This window comes from Antrostomus carolinensis, unplaced genomic scaffold (assembly GCF_000700745.2).
Source record: "Antrostomus carolinensis isolate BGI_N321 unplaced genomic scaffold, ASM70074v2 scaffold6341, whole genome shotgun sequence".
Lineage (NCBI taxonomy): Eukaryota > Metazoa > Chordata > Aves > Caprimulgiformes > Caprimulgidae > Antrostomus > Antrostomus carolinensis.
Window position 1 is genome coordinate 39135 of NW_010294733.1, and position 19482 is coordinate 58616.

Below are 19482 nucleotides of genomic sequence, written 5' to 3' on the forward strand. Positions count from 1 at the left end.
ACGCAGGGGAAATATATTAACTTCCTAGAGAAGTCAATTCCATCATTGTCAACACTGGCTAAAATACGGACTGAGACCTGCAAAACACTGTTTTCTGAGGTTGTCATTGCTGAAGGAAGCAGAATCGCTAGACAAGTAGTGTGAATCCCTAGCAGTAGTCGATTGACGTGTGGTGCTAAACCAACTCACAAGAAGAAAAAAGGAGCTTTATTGATCACCCAGTGAAGGTGGCCATGCTGTCTTCCTGCTGTGAAATCCTCCAACCGTAGAATAGACAATTCCCTTAACTTGTAATTTCTGCCACCTTTCCTTCCCAAACACTAAAGGTTGGATAGCAGTGAGTACAAGAAAATGTAAAGCAGGGTCCTGCTCACCCACAGGCTGCTATCAGCAGCAAATGCAAGTCATATGCCTGCAGTTAACCAGCCAGGGATAATGTGGAGCAACACCACCCCACAATTAGCTACAAGTCTGCAAAGTGCCATCATGCCATCACAAGGACAGACTAATTTCCCCTTACACCACTTACTTCCTAGAGTGAGGGACATGAAAGGAGAAGTAGCCTCAATATGTGGACTTGACTGAACAGGCCATCGTCCCTGCTTAGCCTCCACTCATCCTTGTTTTCCCAGAAAGGGGAAAACTTCAGAAAGGGTGTAGCTATGGCCTTGGGTGCTTATGAGGGAAGCACCATCAGGAGGTGGTTTGTAGAGTTTTTGGGGGCCCTGGTCTTGGCTGGATTATCTGGAAACTGGAACTCTGTCTTTCCAGTTCTAGGCAAAAGCCCTGTGGTTTTGGTCCCCCTTTTTCCCTGTGAGCATACTGACTATAATATGGTATAATTTGGGACTGGTGGAATTTACCATCCTTTCAGAACAGTGTGAGCAGATGCAGGAAACATATTGAATATTATGGTGCAATTTATATTTAATTGGAAACTTTTGGTTCTTTGACCAGTCATTGTATCTTTAAAAGTGCATGTAGTAACATGCAGTTCCTCAGAACTTGCTGTTCTGTAAGTGAAGTAGGGGCACAAATCTCGTCCTGAGTATTAGAAATGTAAGTTTCAAAGACCCTAAACTAGTTACAAACACTTGAATGCAGTATTTTCAAAATATGGGTTGTTTTTTTTTTAAATATAGCTTATTAATTTGTAGCATTAACTATTTATTCATTATGGCTGTGATCCAACAGAACACTTAAATATGTGTGTAAGTTTATATATTTAAATAATGCACTTAAAAGTAATGCATGTATGTTAAGTATTGGACCGAATCCCATCTACATTCAAAAAAGAGTTCCTCTGCCCAAAGAGTAATTTCTGTGCTGAGCTTTTTTCCCCAAAGATTCAGTGATCGTTATAACCAGAACAGCACAAAGTAGCACTTGAGTACTCCCCTGGGGCTTTCATGTGTGGCTACCTATTTATCTGTCCATGGAGGGAAGTTTTAGTTTTCAAATAGAATTAAAATTCCAAATATTTTGTGGACATGCTCAATGATACATTAGAGCTCTTTCTGCCATTCACTTATTTTATTAATTTCTGGCTGAAAGTCTGTGCATTATGGGGGGAAATAGATTAACTAAGGATATCTTTCTGACCTTAAAGCCAATGAAATTGCTTAAGTAATGCTGTAGGTTCAGATTGTGCCCTTTCACAGAGTTTGGACCTAGAGGTTCAGATAACAAATTTTCAGTATCCTGCACAAATGGAGCAGAGCACTGCCTGCTCTGTGTAACTCCAGACAGCACGGCTGGGAGAGGGTCAGCACCTCTGTACTCTTCTTGCGAGTTTTTCCCTAAATGCCTCAATTACTGCTGCCTTACAACACTTTCTGTTTGTGGTGTTATATTGACATAAAACTGATGATAAATAGGTCCAAAGTGTCTTACTGCTATTTTGGAGCCAAATTCTCAGCCTTATCAGTCCGATGATGAGGCTAAAGAACTGGGCCAGTACCTTGGGTTGGACATTAACAATCTGGTGCTTTACCAAGCGGGTGTGAACTAGGTGATATCAAGTGTTTGTTTCACTTTTATACTCTGTTCACTGGTTACTAGTGCTGTTTTGTATTTCCTAAACAAGTTTATTTTTTTCTGTTTTGTCAATAATAGATCTTTTAAAACAGCATAGGAGATGCCGTGCAGCATGCTGCAATGTCTGCGTTCCCCCAGCTGAAGCCATCCAGCTGTGGTTGCTTTCCAGGGGCTTAAAACACCTGGTAACAGAGATTTACCTGGATTGCAATCTGAATCGACCTTGCTTTGGACACAGCGTTTGCCCCTTGTAGGTTAAACCTCTATCAACACATTTCAGGTTCTCCATATATTTGACTTCATTTTACAGATGTTTTTGTCCTTTAGAGTGCCTAAAAGGTGGACAGTCATAGAATCATAGAATCATAGAATGGTTTGAGTTGGAAGGGACCTTAAAGATCATCTAGTTCCAGCCTTCCATGGTTGGGACACCTGCCTTGCCAGGGACACCTTCCACTAGACCAGGTCATTCAAAACCTCATCCAGCCTGGCTTTGAAAACTTCCAGGGAGGAGCATCCACAGCTTCTCTGGGCAACCTGTTCCAGTGTCTCACCACCATCACAGTAAAGAATTTCTTCCTAATATCCAATCTAAATCTCCCCTCTTCCAGTTTAAAGCCATTTCCCCTTGTTCTATCACTACCTGCCTTTGTAAAAAGTCCCTCCCCAGCTTTCTTGTAGGTCCCCTTCAGGTATTGGAAGGCTGCTATAAGATCTCCCCAAAGCCTTCTGTTTTCCAGGCTGAACAGCCCCAACTCTCTCAGCCTGTCCTCATAGGAATGGTGCTCCAGCTCTTGGATCATCCTTATGGCCTCCTCTGGACTTGTTCTAACAGGTCCATGTCCTTCTTATGTTGGGGGCTCCAGAACTGGATGCAGTACTCCAGGTGGGGCCTTATGTGAGCAGAGTAGAGGAGAATCACCTCCCTCCACCTGCTGGCCACGGGGCTCCAGAACTGGATGCAGTGCTCCAGGTGGGGCCTTATGAGAGCAGAGTAGAGGAGGAGAATCACCTCCCTTGACCTGCTGGCCACGCTTCTCTTGATGCAGCCCAGGATACGGTTGGCCTTCTGGGCTGCAAGAGCACATTGCCGGCTCATGTTGAGCTTCTCGTCAACCACCACTCCTAGGTCCTTCTCTTCAGAGCTGGTCTCAATCCATTCATCACCCAGCCTGTATTTATGTTTGAGGTTGCCCTGACCCAGGTGCAGGACCTTGCATTTGGCCTTGTTGAACTTCATGAGGTTAGCACAGGCCCACCTCTCAAGCCTGTCACAGTCCCTCTGGATGGCGTCCCGTCCCTCCAGCGTGTCAGCTGCACCACACAGCTTGGTGTTTTTGGCAAACCTGCTGAGGGTGCACTCAATCCCACTGTCCATGTCCCCGACAAAGATGTTGAAAAGCACCAGCCCCAGTACCAACCCCTGAGGGACTCCTCTCATCACTGGTCTCCACTCAGACATCGAGCTGTTGACCACAACTCTATGAGTGTGACCATCGAGCCAGTTCCTTATCCACTGAGTGGTCCATCTATCAAACCCACGTATCTCCAACTTAGAGACTAGGATGGCGTGTGGAACAGTGTCAAATGACCAGGTAGATGACATCAGTTGCTTTAGCCTTACATTAACTATAGTTAATAACGGTTGTTTTTAGCAATCCCCCTCCGGTCCTTCAGATAAGCTATTTTCTTTTGACTTAATACAACCTTTTAAACATAGACGTAACTCTGCAAGTTCAAAGTAGCTCTAAACTTTTTTTTGGTTTCAAGTGTTATGAAATAGATGCTTATTTATTCAGGTTCCATTCTACTCGTCTAATTATTACATTATCTGTTGCATGTACTGTATTTTCTTATTTTTTCTGTCTCAAACCAGTTGTCACAATGTTACCCTGTAACAACACTTTGTTCATGATACAGAATAGGTGAAAAGCTGTGAAATTAATGAAGGGCTACAAAAGCATCCAAAACATTGTTCACCTCAAGGAAGGGTGAGACAGCTTGATAATCTTTGGACAAGTGACTAAAGAACACTGTGGTGCTAATAGGTACTAAAGTATTTTATGATGTATTCACCATGACTTAAATGACATATTCAAGGCATGTCAATGATGCAACTGCATGTGGTTTTGTTCTTAAAGTCTGGACTGCTCCAGCAAAGACATTGTTTTATTTCCTGGTGGGCCAATTCCTACCTAGGTCTTCTGTGAGAAAGTCATTTCAGGAGGCAGTATAGGATTTGGCCCAGTGCTAACAGCTAAGGTGAAAGCTATATAGACCACAGAAAGCTCATGCAGGATATGTTAATCCTGCTGTAGTATGTTACTTTACTTAGTGGCTTTGTCTAAGCAGAGGCTGAAAATAAATTCTATAGTAATGACAAGAAGCACTGGGCTAAATTGTGGGACCCCTTAGCCAAGCAATGTTACTAAGCATTTGAATTACACTGAGGATTCAGATCTGAAATACTAATGTTCTTCCATGGAATACCAGAAAAAGAGGGGTAGAATAAGAGCAAATCGTCCCTCTAGCAATGGAAAAAAGGCCAAATCTGGTTGACTTTAAAGTGAGCTACAATTTAAAACAGGGGGGTTTCTTTTTAAAATCTTGAAGACAAAATTTTTCTGTTCCATTTTCAATTCAGAAAGGTAATTATTTTGTGTTATTGTGCCTGGGCTGTTCATGCAGAGGAGGCATCTGTATCCTAAATAGCACTAAGAGGTACACCTCTGCTTTGACCGTTAGGTCAGAAATTTTACCCCTAACAAACTCGGTAGTTGAAAACATGGAGGGAAATTTCAAAACAAAACAAATGTACAAAATCACCCAGAACTGAGTTTTGATACAAAAGTATTTGGAATCAGTGAGATCCATGGTTGAGTGAAAGCTTTCCTCAAAGAAGACTTGTCCCCAGTGGAGCAAACAGGAGTGTTGCCCTTGGCTGTGGTGCACACCTCTACCAAATGATGTGAGCAGAACAGCAGCAGTCTGGGTGGTATGTTAGGAGCATGGAGTGGACACACTGCCTGTAACTGTTTAGTTTTTAAAAAACTCATTATTAAGCAGATGTGTAGAGTATTAAGGAAATTTGTAGAGTATGTCTGACTGTATGAGTGTGTGGGTGCTGTGCTGTGGTAAAAAGAGACTAATTGGTTTATGCGGTTTGTTTTGCATACTTTAGGCCCCTGTATGGGGTTTTTTAATTAATATTTATTTCTCAGCAGAGCTTAGAATAATTTTAAAGCTGTGTAACCCATCATTTAATGAATTCTATTGTCATCATCTGTTGTAAACATGTGTTTACAAAACAAAATCTTAAAATATTTGATATTTGGAAATAAAAAATAGCAGATCATGTGTGTTTTATTTCTGACAAAGAAAAAAAAGCAACAAAAAAGGTATGTGGGTAACTGTACAGTCATTCTGAATGAGATGCTGAAGTATTTGGTCTTTTAGTCCTTAGTTAAACAAAACCAACTCTTTCCACTGAATTTAGCGACCACCGAATCACAACTAAGTATTGATAGTGCTGAAATAAACTGTAAAATTCCAGTTTCCTCTGGCATTAATTTTGATTGATATTTTATGCTAAGAAATACAAATTTGCTTGAAATAGATATTGACAGTTGGAAAAAATACACAGTACAAGTCTATGTGCATCTGTGCTGCTCAATAAAAGAGGGGCAGGGCATGAACCCATGTCCTGGCCTCTTGAGGTCATCACCTCTTAGTGCTTAGTTCACTCCTTGGCTCTGATTTGGACCACACTGACAAACTCCCCCCATATGGTTTGTGGGAAGCAGCTGTGCTACTGAGATCTCCCACATAACAGAAGTGGCTGAGCCAGGTTTGTTTCCCCCCCTTCCTGCAGCTACTTAGAAGCACAGTCTGTGTGCCTTGGGGACCTCTGTGTCCTCATGCAGCGCTGCAGGGACTGCAGCACACACCGCACTACCATGCCATAAGAGCTTTAGTGGTTGCAACACAGGTCTTGTATTACCACAGACATTTAAAAGTTAAAACAAATGGAAATTATATTTTGGATCCACAGGGACATCAGCACAGAATCAAGGGGAGACCCAGGACTAAGTGCTTCTCAATGTGGATGGGGCCAGCCTGGTCTAACAGTGTGGATGTGATCTTGTTCATGCAATTTGGTTTTGGAGCTAAGTTTTCTACTCTCTAGACTCACCTTCATTTAAAAAATATAGGTGCGTCTGTGGATGGAAATTCTGTCCCAAGGCAGCCTGGTCTTTCAAGATCAAAAGAACAGCAGGTTGAAGTTGAATGTATTTTTCTGGACATGTTTCATTATTGAGCCTTTATACTCAAAGCGTTTTGACCTGTAGTGCATGTTTCATGGCTGGATGAGCTGTGACTTGTTTCTGTGAAACTTCCTCACAGCTTGGCATACTATGAATACCACGCCAAAATGACCAAACAAAGCTTTGCTACCATGAGGCAGCTGAATTTGCATTGATTCAAGACATGGCTTGTCTTTCTGAGATGTCTGAGTGCATTTGGTTTCAGACCACAGTCAGAAACTGCAGTGGTGTGTAGAGCACCTACCAGATTTGAGTCTTCAGCTGGCAGTGCCGTTTTAGCTGATGTGTGCAGCCAGGGAGGAGCTATTCTGTCATGTATGGCAGAGAAATCTGAGGGGTTCAGATCCTCTGACTTCCAAGTTGAAAGTTACTTGCTTTCATTTCCAATGCTTATAACCACACACACAAAAAAAGCATCTTGCAGATCCCCCTGAATATCACTGGTGTCCTAGACTAGAACTGTTAAACCAAGGAATGTGCTGTGGGTGATGTTACCGTCAGTAGATTTCTAGCACATCAGGGGTATTGTTGCTAGCTGAAAACTGAATAAATGAGCTACCTTGGCAGGGGTTGGAAGTGCAGGGAAGTGGTGCAGGGGCCAAGGAGAAGCACTGTTGTGAAACTCTGCACTGACAGCTGCTGCCAGAGCAGGAGTAAATTTACCCCAGGCAGATCTGAGGTGGCTCAGGCTGTGATTGCATCCCTTCAACTGCTTTAGAAATGGCTCTCCAGCTTGCACTCCACTTAATGTATGTCGGTTCTCACTGAAAAATGGTGTGGGCTGAACGGGTATACCACACTATTGCACCATTCCCTTCTTTCTCTCTACCCATGTATTAAAAGAGAAGAAAGCATTTTGCTTGTTTCTTTCAAAGAAATGGACTTTCAAACAATGGAGGACAGGTGTTTCGTACTGGGTAATTCTCTGCATAAAGATATGAGAGGTAGTTTTATGGGACCTTGCTTCAACTTGCCTTTGTTCTTAAAGTTCTCCCAAACTCGCTGGCTCAGCCTGGTCGGCACCCTGTTTTGAAATACATCCTGTGTTTGCTGGTGTGCTTTCCCGGGGGTAGGCGTCTCTCAGGTTTCTATCTAGTATTGCAACGACTGACTTTCGAATATTTAGGTTAACCATTGATCCCCTTTCCTGATTCCCACAAAAATCACCTGTAACTTCATGTCTGCAGGAACATCAGAAGAAAGAATAATTCAAGAAGCATAGCTTCATAGAAACATCGAGTGCAAGTAAGAGAGAGTTTACCTTGAAACTTAAATTCCCTTTTGTGACAACTTTTGTGCAAGGAGACGCTCCTCTTCGCTAGAGATCTGTGGTCCACTCTCATTAAGCCCTGCATGTCCAGCCTGCTGTGCTTTGCTGTCACAGGAGAGCTCTGCAGGGAGGAGGGAAAGCAGCAAAACAGGGCATGGCACCATGTAACATTGCTTTACTTCTGGAAATGGCTGGTTATGCAGCTGGGTGCATTGGCATCAAAGAAGAAAGGGTCAAATTAATTGGGAATTAAAAAAAAAATCACAGCATGTCTTAAACAAAAAAATATATATTATTCACATCTCCAGGAATAATTTATAACTAGCAAAATGTAGTGTGCAATTTTGTTACCCATTGCTTTAGAAGTGGATAGATTCTTAAAACTGAAACTGTTAACATATTTTTAAAATATACCTTAATTAGGAGGAAAACTGGATCATCTGGATTTCTCTGAAGCAGGTAAAGTAAAACACTTTTTATTTCAAGAAATATTGCTTCTAGACTTTCCCGAAGCCAGAATTGTACTATAAAAGTATCACAGAAATATTATACAAGATTTAAAAACACAGTCTGTATCCTAGTAACTTAAAACATTTGTACAAATAGCATCATTCATGACCATAAATACGTTTTTCTATCAATCAGCCCATGACACATACATCAGATAAAGAGCTAGTAATTTTAACATATTTACAGAGTCCGTCAAAAAGACTGCTTCTTAAAATTATTAAAATCCTACTAAAAGAATGTCCTTTTTAAAAAATTTCAACTTAAAATTCAATGCAATGAATGTAAGTTTATCCTGCAGTGCTTGCAATAGCCAAAAAATACTCACTACACTAAATAATAACATGTAACAGATAGGAAACACATCCATGAATTGGACACTATGGAATTACATCTGTTTGAGGTAATCCTCTTGTGTTTTTGTTGTGCTAATTATTTAGAAATGTATAAAAAAGCAAGGGAAGATATTAAGTTCTGAGTAATGCAGATTTTCAAAGTCATTTTTGTATTATACTTCATAAAATTTAATGTTTGGTAAAGTTCAAGAAAAAATTTAGAATACACCAACAAAAATAATCTAAACTACCATTTTTTACCTCATGCGCCTTTTGTATCAAATAATGTAAATCTAGCATGATTTTATCATTCCCTTTAATGCCTGTTCAAAACAAAAAGAATTTGAAGTCTCAAAATTATAATAATGCTTTCAAGATATTGTTCAGGATAATAAAAACCAGATGTGATGATATGTATTGATGTAAACCTTTCTACCAGTATCAGTTAAAAAAAAAAAAAAGGTCAAAAAACCTCATGGTCTTTTAATACTGACAATATCAACATATAGGGAAACAATCCAATTTAAACAAATGCTCCTACAGTTAACAATCATTAGCCATACCTTTCTCAGAGTAAATTTAATTAAAGTAACAAAAACATGCAATATTTTTGCTAAAATAATATTCAAAGAGTCTGTTTCCACAGTCCATCCTGTTTACCTCTTTCCTGTCAATGTATTTATTGGTTTCACAATTACATGAGATAATGAGCAAACTAAGAACAGGTAAGGTATTAGAGTCATAAATGGTATGGCATACAGATTTTAAAAGTGCATTTTACTTAAAAGCATGACATTAGGAATTTCCAGTGGTTAAAATAATTTATGAAAAAGACATGATGTAGACAGACTGGGTGAACTGAAACATTCATTCATGGTGGGATCATTTGGAAATAGAGAAAGTGACTTGAACGTCCTCTTCAAAGAAATAATTTTTAGCTTTCGGATAATGTGCTGTTGCATTTGAAAGTTAACACTGTTTCTTTCCATTAAAAACTGGAAATCTTGCTTCCCAGTGGGGCGAATTGCTGTGAAAGTATGTGCGTGTTAATTAAAAAAAATGCACACAAATACTGAACTGGGCTCAATTTAGCTGCAAAACGTATCTACAATAAACATGGAATGTCAGTTGTCATGATTATCTTTATTAGTTTGCTAATAAGAAAAAGGAGAATTTATTTAATGATTTACAACTTGATCTAATCCAAGGAGAGTGGAGCTGAGGCACTGCCTTCTACATTTAGGACTTGTGAAGTTTCCCCTGCAAGACTCTGCTCTGTTTTATTTAAGAAAGTTCCTGTTTTCTGGGTACCGATAGATGAATCCCTAATGGATACGTTTACAGCCTGATGAACAAGAGGTTCATCGGACCTCATGGCAAGATACATCTGATCTTCAAATATATCTTCCACAGCATCACTGTCCTGATGAGTGTCTTTCTGAGGAATGCTGATGGATTGTAGCATGAAGCTATGCCGGGACTCCAACTCTATCAAACCATTTCCACTGAAATCCATATCGAAACGGTCCGATTCTTTATCCTCCATCCGTTTTTCAGCTTGATGATTATTTCTCCAGTGTGCGTCATTCAAATTACTTTTCTCAGGAATATCATTGTTTAATTCAAGTTTCCTCTCCTGATTTAAATTCACTGTGCTCAAAGTGAGGGCTGCAAAGTCTGTTGGCACAATAAGCTGCAACTCTTCTGCAGGCAGGCCGCTCGATTCTTCAGCAGAAGTCATTTCCACCAAGATAAACGGCGTGGATGATTCGTCCCTGTCCCCGTTGCTTTGAGCAATGTTAGTCTTGTCTGTTTTGTTTTGCTGGTAGTAACTGTTCAGCAGTGCAAACATTCTATCTACATCCTTCAAGTAATTAGTCCAGTCAGCCAGACTAAGTCTATAGTTGTATCTGTGTTCATATACACTTTCATTCACACTGTACAAGTCTTCCAGTCCTTGCCAGTTGATGTCGCCAGTGAAATTGGGCAGGTTAACCTTCCCATCCATCCCATAACTGTCCTCTGTTGAAAGAAAGAATAAAGCCTAATGGTGAACACCAGCTTAAAAGCAAAGCTTCCATGTGTGCTTCTACTCCAAGTTGGTCAAAAGCACCACTATTCATAACGTATGTAGCTCAAAATGTAAGACGCTCCACATCTTCTGTCATCAGATTCATGGCTCTGGCCTCAGGTGTGTTCACAGCTCCTGCTAAACACACAGCAAGAAACCCTCTGCCTTCTGCTATGTCCATGGACTAAGTAAAAAAAGAACAAAATCTGGTCTAAAGGGGCTTTGTGATGACATTCAGAAATAAGTCAAGTCTTTCCTCTGATATTTCAAGGCAGGAAAGTTACTTCAGTACAAAAATGATCCATTCACCTTTCCTGAACACTCCACCAAAATATGCAATAAATGAACAATGGTTAAGTATAAAAGATGGGACTAATTCTAGAAGCCATTAGTGACCTGAGCTTCAACAACACCCGCAGGAATTTGATAGCTTGAGACATATGGTCTACAAACCAACCAGCCGCATTTTATTTAATAAATGTTAGCCAAAAGTAGTTACTTTGTATACATTCATTTTAATTTACATGGAGCAATTAGGAGAAATAAAAGCTGTAAAAGCTTGGTGTGAATTAATTTATAGGATTGCACCACTCTGAAAAATAGTGTTAAAATATATATAGATGTAAAACCTCTGAAAGGTTGTTCTTTTTAATTAAAAAAAAAAAGCTTTCAAAGAAAATGTCTAACAGTTTTATCAAATAGTAAGTTTGAATAAAGGGCATACATTTGACTCTATAAGTAGCAATGGAGCTGCATTTTATATTGATCACAGCCAGAAAAAGCAAAGATGGGGAAGGAAATCCATTTCTAAAAGATTTTTTAAAGTAACAGTGGCTATAGTGACCCAGATTACCAAATGTAGTGTGAAATTTTATATTGACAGGTAACACTGAACACACTATTTCATTTAATTCACAGTGCAGACTGTGTTTAGTCCAAAGATTTTATCAACAAAGCGGAGTACAAGTGAAAAATAATCAGGTAATGCAAAAGCCTGTCAGGGAAAGTGGCAAATTTGTCCTTAATAAATGATGCTGTAAGCAATATTTAATAATTTGTTCACTGAGATGACTTGTCGTCTTTCTGAGAATTGGACAGGCAGGTAGGCTGGTAGCAATTAGCATGGAAGTTCAAGTGTCTACAGTCCAACAGTGTGAACTGAGCACATTTATCTATACTGAACCCTTCATCCCTACAGTGGATTCTTGGCATCTCAATTAATTCTTTTGCATTTTAAATTACCCTTTCTTGTTATTCAAGTAAAACAGAAAATACACCTTGTATCTGTCATAACTTATATTCTTTCCTTTCTACTAGCTTGGAAAGAATTTCTCCAATACTGAGTCCATCATATATAAGTCAGAAAAATACCATTATGGCCAGAAAAAAATCTTGTGATTTTCTTGTGATGAGGAGACTTATTCTGCTCCTACCAAAGGGAGATCACTTTCCTTACTTGGAAACACCAGAATCTTTGCTCTTAATTGGTATTTTTTTCACTTAATACAACAGATGTAAATATTTTACAATGTAAAAATTTAAATGTCTTATTTTTTAAAGCAAGGTCTAGAAATATTTTTTTTTTTTTTTTTTTTTGCAAACACTTGTCAAACTTCCTGTTACAGGAAGCAACACAAGCTTTTTGGATTTGGTAGGACAGCTATGACAAAGTGTCTTCTTTTTTTCTTTTCCTGAAGTAGACAAGAGAAATGAAATCATGGCATGGCCATATGAGAGCCGTCTTCATAAGTCAAATTATGGATAACATTTCCTGAAATAAAAAATAATTAAATACTGCAGAGGTTTCAAGACAGAAAAGTTAATATTCCAGTGCTTAGAGGCATGAAGGGCTCTAGAAAACATCATAGCAAGGGACGCATTTTTGAGGCATTTAGTCACCAAACCCTCTAAGATAGTAACCACACTACCAATGCAGCAATATTTAAATTTTGCTCTGTTATTTTGTATTGATAGTTTCATATTTTTTTTTTTCTTTAACAAATCAGAGGCTGTATAGGAAAATGAACTGCTCTAGGAACAGTCAGTGGCCAAAATGGTTTGGTATGTGATGACAGAAACTGATACTGGAGTGCTGCCATTTGACCAGTAACAGGTCTGGGGATGGATCAGGGCAGTGTGGGTCAGAGCAGGAGCCGGAATAGTGCCTTTGGCCTCAGAGAAGCCTTTGCTGCCTGTTGCAGGCAGTGGGACAGAGGGTTGAGCTGAGCAAGCCAGGGTGGCAGGGTGGGCAGTGGGGAAGTTGGGGGACCAGCGAAGAGGACCAGCATTTCTCATCAGCCTCAGCAGCAGGGCAATGGGGCTGTGCTGCAGAGGAGTGAGGTCAGCAAGGAGTCTGATATATTCCTGCAAAACAGTTCAAAGACTGAGTCAGAGATACATGGTCCTTCATGCTGAATCTATTTTTCCCCTCTCTAAATGTGGCATTGTTTCAGCAGTCTCAGAGGAGTTTCTCAGCTGGGAAGGCACTGGGAATTGTTCTGTGATCTTGTCAAGCAGAAGAAAATAACTTGTTTAAACACATCAGAGGTAACTTGTATTCATACATGTTAAGTGAATAGGAAAGCAAAGTCTTGAGGTCCTAGAGCTGACTATATGTTGGCTGACTGAGCAAGTTACCTCACTGCTTAATTCCACAATTTAGCTGTAATCTAAGTGTACTGGGCAGGAAGGAGAGAGGAAAGAAAAGGTTTTCCCCTGTAAGAAATCTCATTACAAATAGATGTGAAATGAGAAAGTGCAGATGAGTTGCATTTGAGCAACAGCATGGCAGTGGTTTCCTTGATCAATATTTTGGAATTTCTCAGCTATGTCATAGACCCAAAAGAGAGAAAAACTGTTGCTAACTGTTCACAGCAAAACTTCTTGAGATTTTTTTTCTTAAATCAAGCGTTAGCTAAGCTTCACTCTCTAGTTATCATACCCTGGAGCTCCATAATTCCATCTGTGACTGTGTTGTCTCCAAACTAATAAGAGATTTGGATATACCCCCACTGAGACTAAAGACAAGTAGGAACAATCATCTCCTTGGTGGCTTTGAAAAACCTCAGAAAAGCAGGAGAGGAGAGTAGAGTGTGCAGTTCCTACATCCTGTTATCAACCATGTCTGCAGAGTCATGTTCTGTCCATCAAAGGACACAGGTGACATCAGTTCTTCCCTCCCAAAGCTCCCCCTGTGCGTTAAGCAAACAGGACTACACTGGCTGTTTCCACACAAGCCTGTTGCCCCAGTATTGTACTTGCAACACAGGTAGTGCTGGACTAATGCAGAGCATTTTGAACTGGAAACAGGTCTGAGGGGAGAAACGACAGGATCTGAAGGAAGCCTAAGGGGCAGTTCACATGACTTAGCAGCAAAGGGCTTTTCCTTTCTTATTCCAGGAATCCTTGTTAGGATCCTCTAAAAGGTTGTTCCAATGATTTCTGATCAATGTTTTTTGTTAATAAAAAAAAAAAAAGTTTTAGAAAAGAAAACCAATTACCACAAAGGTGGGGCTTGTACCAAAATGTTGAACCCAAGCATCTGTGTATATTGAGAAACTGGAATGTAATGGCACAGAGCAGTATCGCTTGTGTTATACTATACCTGCTATTTATCCCAGTAGCATAATGTTTATTTACTTGGTACCAGAAGTTAAAATATTTTCATTACTAAACAGTGTAGTAAGATACAATTCAAAGATTAATCCTGTATGCTGTACTATTTCATGCCAACTCACAATTAAAAAATGCCATTTCTCTTAGACCTGTAGTTAAAATGAGGAGTGCTTACAAGGATGTCTTCTAAAGAAAGACTTAAAAGCATAATTACAGGGATTTCTTCCTATCATTATAGTAACCAGTTCCCACCAGGCTGTAAGGAGCAATGCAAACAACTGGGATAAAACCTAGTGAAAGTGTATCATTTTCCTAGATCCCAAAACTACTCAAGTGAGAAAATATAAAATTGGCTGCAAGGAAAAATTAGCTGCATAAATTAGAGATCTATAAAACACTGAAACATTTTAATTGTTCCCTGGCTGCTGGGACCTAATGATAAGATTCTTTTCAGAAGACTCTGAAAAAAAAAAAAAAAAAGTAGCCTTGTATACTCCTTGGGCCCAGTTTACTTCTCAGGTAAACAATGAGTATCAGGAGTTACTCCACTAAAGCACATGGAGATGAAAATGGATAAAACTGATATACTGTGAAAAGGTATCAAGTCTAAATATGACACTTGACAGACTTTAATCTATTTTCATAGAATCATAGAATAGATTTGGTTGGAAAAGACCTCCAAGATCATCAAGTCCAACCCCTGATCCAACTCTAATTACTATATCATGGCACTAAGGGCCACGTCCAATCTCTTTTTAAAAACCTCCAGGGATGGTGAATCCACCACCTCTCTGGGCAGGCCGTTCCAGTGCCTGATTACCCTCTCTGTAAAGAATTTCTTCCTAACATCTAACCTAAACCTCCCCTGGCAGAGCTTCATATTTTCACCCTGAGTACAAGTATTGCTCAATGAACAGCAAGTGCAGTACTAAAACCTGAGGTTTTTCAGTCTCTTCAGGCTTTTGTTTTATGTTTGACTGGTTCCTCCACCAGTAGAAACTGGGCTTTGCATGATAAACATGTATACTTGCAAACAGATAAATATACTTGCAAACAGCTGTCTTTCAAATATTCCTCAGGTTCAAGCATTAGATATAAAAAAACCCCTCAACTGATGCCCTTCCTCAGTTCAAGTATTACAAGCTTTTTAAGAAATTTTATTTCATGTTTGTGTGATTTGAAAGCATTGGCCCTTGGCCCAAAGGAGCCTCATCTTTCTGCCATGCTTGTACTGAACTGTCTCCTGCTGGCTTCTGAGCACATGCTGCTCACACTGAACATTGCTTTTGCTTAAAGGAGCATCTGCCAACAGTTCCTAAAGCCAGTGAGAAGATGTTACTTAACTTCCATAAGTTTGAATGGGCTTTTTGGATGCATAACCTCAGAAAGCTTTTTAAGCACATTTGTTTTATGTTTAAAAAGCAGCTGTACAGACTTCCTAAACAAAATCAGAAACCCACTCCCCCACCCCACCCCACAACCCATCCAAAACCAACCCAATAACAGGAAAACAATCCGAGAGAGGTGCTTATTTGTGTCATTTTCCCTGGGTAAACATCTAAGAAATACAGGCATGAAATATGAGCTGTATGAAGTCTTGCTATGACAATGAGCTACGTTAAATGCAGAATGGTAGATCTAAAAAAACAATGGCCAATTTCAGTGTAGAGTAGTTAGAAAATGCATGCATCAAAAGCTATGCTGTGTGCAACATGGCAGGATACAGACATTAGTTGAAATGGACTGGAGTCATGCAATTATTTGGAAAGAAGCTGCTGAGGAGAATAAAAAAGTGTGGATACCTGTGTGGATCATAGCTTCCTCCATCTTTATTTCCTGATATAGGAAAATACAAGAGTAACTTTTGTTAGTGTTTAGAACTTGTAAAACCATTCACAATGTAGTTTTCCATGCACAGCATCTAATTCCTAAAAAGAAATGTACGGTGTTAAGTAAAGACAGAGCTGCAGTCCAACAAAGATTTCCTGGAAGTTTTATGTAAAAGAACTGGAAACCCATAGTTTTTCAAAAGTAATAAAACCCCCAAACAATTAGATATTGTAAAAAAGAGAAATATTTGTAGCTGAAGAAAGAGATACAAAGATGCAAAACCACAAATTACGTAGAAGAGAATATTCCTGTAAAAAAAAAATCACAATATTCAATTAATCAAATTTAAGTGCAATGAATTACAGAGTTATGAAGTATAAACAACAGCTATTTTTGTACTCAGAGAGTCTTGTAAAGAAATATTCCTTTCCCCAAAAATGGAGGAGACGACTACCACTGATTAGAAGTTTGCAATGTTAAGTCTCAGTTGTGGTGTAGAGCCTTGTTGTTCATACAGGCAGACAGCAATTGGAATAAACACAGGATTTAATACCTCACCTGCTATTAGGAGGCAAAAACTAAACAAATAAACCCTGCAACAGAGAAGAGAGTTGTGACTATGAAGATCTGCATAGGCTTGTTATTGACTCAAATAACATGATAGCCTTTCTGCACCATTTCTATCAAACATTGGTTTTTGCCACCAATATCCATCTAGAACAACCTGTGCAAACTTGCAAAGATGCTTCCTGGTCACACAGTTACTCAGGATGGTTTATGTGGATCATTCCAAATTATTCAGAGCAAAATTTAGGAGAGCAACTCTTCATGGATAAAATCAGTACTTAAGCAGATTTTCAAAAAAGGAGTAAAAGGGAAATAAACATTTCTATTATTCTTGTACCTGTTTCAAGTCCCTTTGGCCTTGGGTTGCATTGCTTGTAACCTTGACAACTTCGCAGTTCCATTAGCTGTATGTGTAATTGGTTCAAAATGCCTCTTTCCACCGTATGTACTGTATTTGTCAGCTGAGAAAAAGAGGAATGGAGGGAAAAAATACTTGTTAGCAGAAATAATAATAATAAAAAAAAACCCTAGAAGAGTCTGGCAAATAACATTTTGTGACAGGGAAAGGGTTTTACCTGATAGGGATCAGTGTTCATATCAAAATATTCCAAGAAGCCAGTCGCAAACTCACAAAAGAGAAAATTGTGGGTGTCATTAACTGTTCGCAAACACCAGTAAGTGTTGTTATTTGAGCTTGTGCAAGCACAGAAAGAGCCCACTGTAATTGAAGAAACAAGTTATTAGCTTTCAGTGAAAAATAATATGCTTGTTTCTTCTAGAGAAAACTCTATAGATTTTCACATACTTAAATTCTAGATCAATCTAACAAAACTTTTCCATTTGAGTGTTAGATTCTCATCTGAAACGGAATAAATGTTGCTAGCATGTAATTTTCACAAACATACAGTTAACAAAAGCAGAAGATAGTGAATCCTATAGTTAATGAGGCATATTCTGTTCTGAGTTATATATGGTTTATTGGGATTGAGCAGAATCCAGGCTTTACAAAAAACCAACACAAATCCTGATCTTTAAGATTTTTATACACGATTCATTGGAATTGCTTACTATATATAAGAAGTTACTGTGTTCCCCAACAGTAAGTAACCATAACCTAGTACAGCCTCTGAAATGCAAGTACAACAGACAATTACAGAACTGTAAGCACTACAGAGGAAGGCCAAATTTATAGTTGATATAAAAGTGAGATGGAAATGGCACAGCAGCCAAGAAAGAGTGAAGCAGTGTATGGGGGAATGAGGCAAGTGAAAGAGACCAGGCAATGAAGAGATGGGTTTGCAAGCAGGGAGCTTGCCTGACAGCCTGAATACAGGAAAGATGGAAGAAGCAAGGTGGGAAGGATAACCAGTGCATAATCCCATGCCTCATTTTAAGCACCTCTCCATTATTGCTTGAGTTTTCCACTTAACTATTATTTTGAACTGCAATCCCTTATTTTGTTTATTTGATACACAAATAAGAGGGAAATTTAATCATTTAGTCAGGCCTTTGTAGGACAATCCCAAGCAGTGTAACTGGATTATAACTTGTTTTCACTTTTCCACCTGGGGAAACCTAGAGCTAGAGCTTCCACTCCAGACTGAAGACACCTGGATCCAGGTGTCGTAGTGATGGGAGCAGCCATAGAGGTGACCTGAGAATATTTTGTTTAGAATCCGGTTCTGCCACCAGAAAAGGCTGCAAGAACGTTATCTCTCTTAATTTTCAAACAAACTGCTAACAAAAGTTTTTCTGTAGAAGAATGTCTCTCTAATTCCAGTAATGAAATATTAATATTACCTTAGATTTTTATTTAGATTTATTTAGATTGGTTATTAGCATTATGACTAGCTGTAACAGTATCAATGTTTTGAACAAACTTCATAAAAATACTAATGGTAGAGTCACAGAATCAAAGAATAATTTGGGTTGGAAGGGACCTTTAAAGGTCATCTAGTCCAAACTCCCTGCAGTAAGCAAGGACATCTTCAACTACATCACATTGCTCAGAACCTATCCAACTTGACCTTGAATATTTCCAGGGATGGGGCATCTACCACCTCTCTGGGCAAACTGTGTTTCAGCACCCTCATTGTAAAAAAATTCTTCCTTATATCTAGTCTAAATCTACCTTTTTCTTTCGAACCATTAGCCCTTGTCCTATTACAACAGGCCATGCTAAAATGTTTGTCTTCATCTTTCTTATAGGCCCCCTTTAAGTATTGAAAGTCTACAATAAGCTCTCCCTAGAGCATTCTCTTCTCCAGGCTGAACAACCCCAAGTCTCTCAGCCTTTCTTCATAGGAGAGGTGTTCCACCCCTCTGGTCATTTTTGTGGCCTTCCTCTGTGGAGGACTCCAACAGGTCCACGTCTTTCCTGTGCTGAGGACTCCAGAGCTGGATGAAGTACTCCTTGGTGGATTCTTACCAGGGCAGAGTATGGGGGTCTCACCAAAGCAGTATTGGTCCTTTTTGTCTGTGTAATGTGAATCCATCCATCAACCCTTCTTTAAGCTATGGACTGTGTCAAAGGGACACTTTTTTACCCCATGACTATAGTTGGAGCATTGCTAGAATGCACAGCAATATGAGAATGCTTTTCATAATTGTTTTGTTACTCCACAGTTAAAAAGTAATAAGCCAATTTAGTTGTTGTCTTTAAAACCAAAACTATGCATATGGCTGCATTACGAACTTCTTAAAATGTAAAAAGTGTATTAGCAGAAGTCCTAGTGCAATCATAACATCACTAGGAGACAACATTTTTCTCCAAATGAAAAATTGCTCTTAGCATATTTTCTGCTTGGAGTAATATATGTTGTAACTTAATCATAATTTGATCTTGAAGTTTTTGAAAGTAAAGGTTTCAATCACTTTCCTTCCTCCAGCACCAAAGATGAGAAAGGTGTTGTTTTGTTAATGCTG

The 19482-nt window shown here is 39.2% G+C and overlaps 1 protein-coding gene across 1 annotated transcript in view; it reads right to left on the bottom strand.

The window, feature by feature from the left end:
* Window positions 1-9952: 9952 nt before the first annotated feature.
* SULF1 (sulfatase 1) overlaps window positions 9953-19482 on the bottom strand; it is a 65501-nt gene continuing 55971 nt past the window's right edge. Inside the window, exons 16-19 of the mRNA XM_010177726.1 lie at window positions 17133-17275; window positions 16895-17018; window positions 15963-15996; window positions 9953-10496 (exon numbers count right to left, since the gene is read on the bottom strand). Of these exons, the coding sequence (XP_010176028.1) occupies window positions 10466-10496; window positions 15963-15996; window positions 16895-17018; window positions 17133-17275 (332 nt within the window). The 3' untranslated portion in view covers window positions 9953-10465. The remainder of the gene's footprint in view (window positions 10497-15962; window positions 15997-16894; window positions 17019-17132; window positions 17276-19482) is intronic.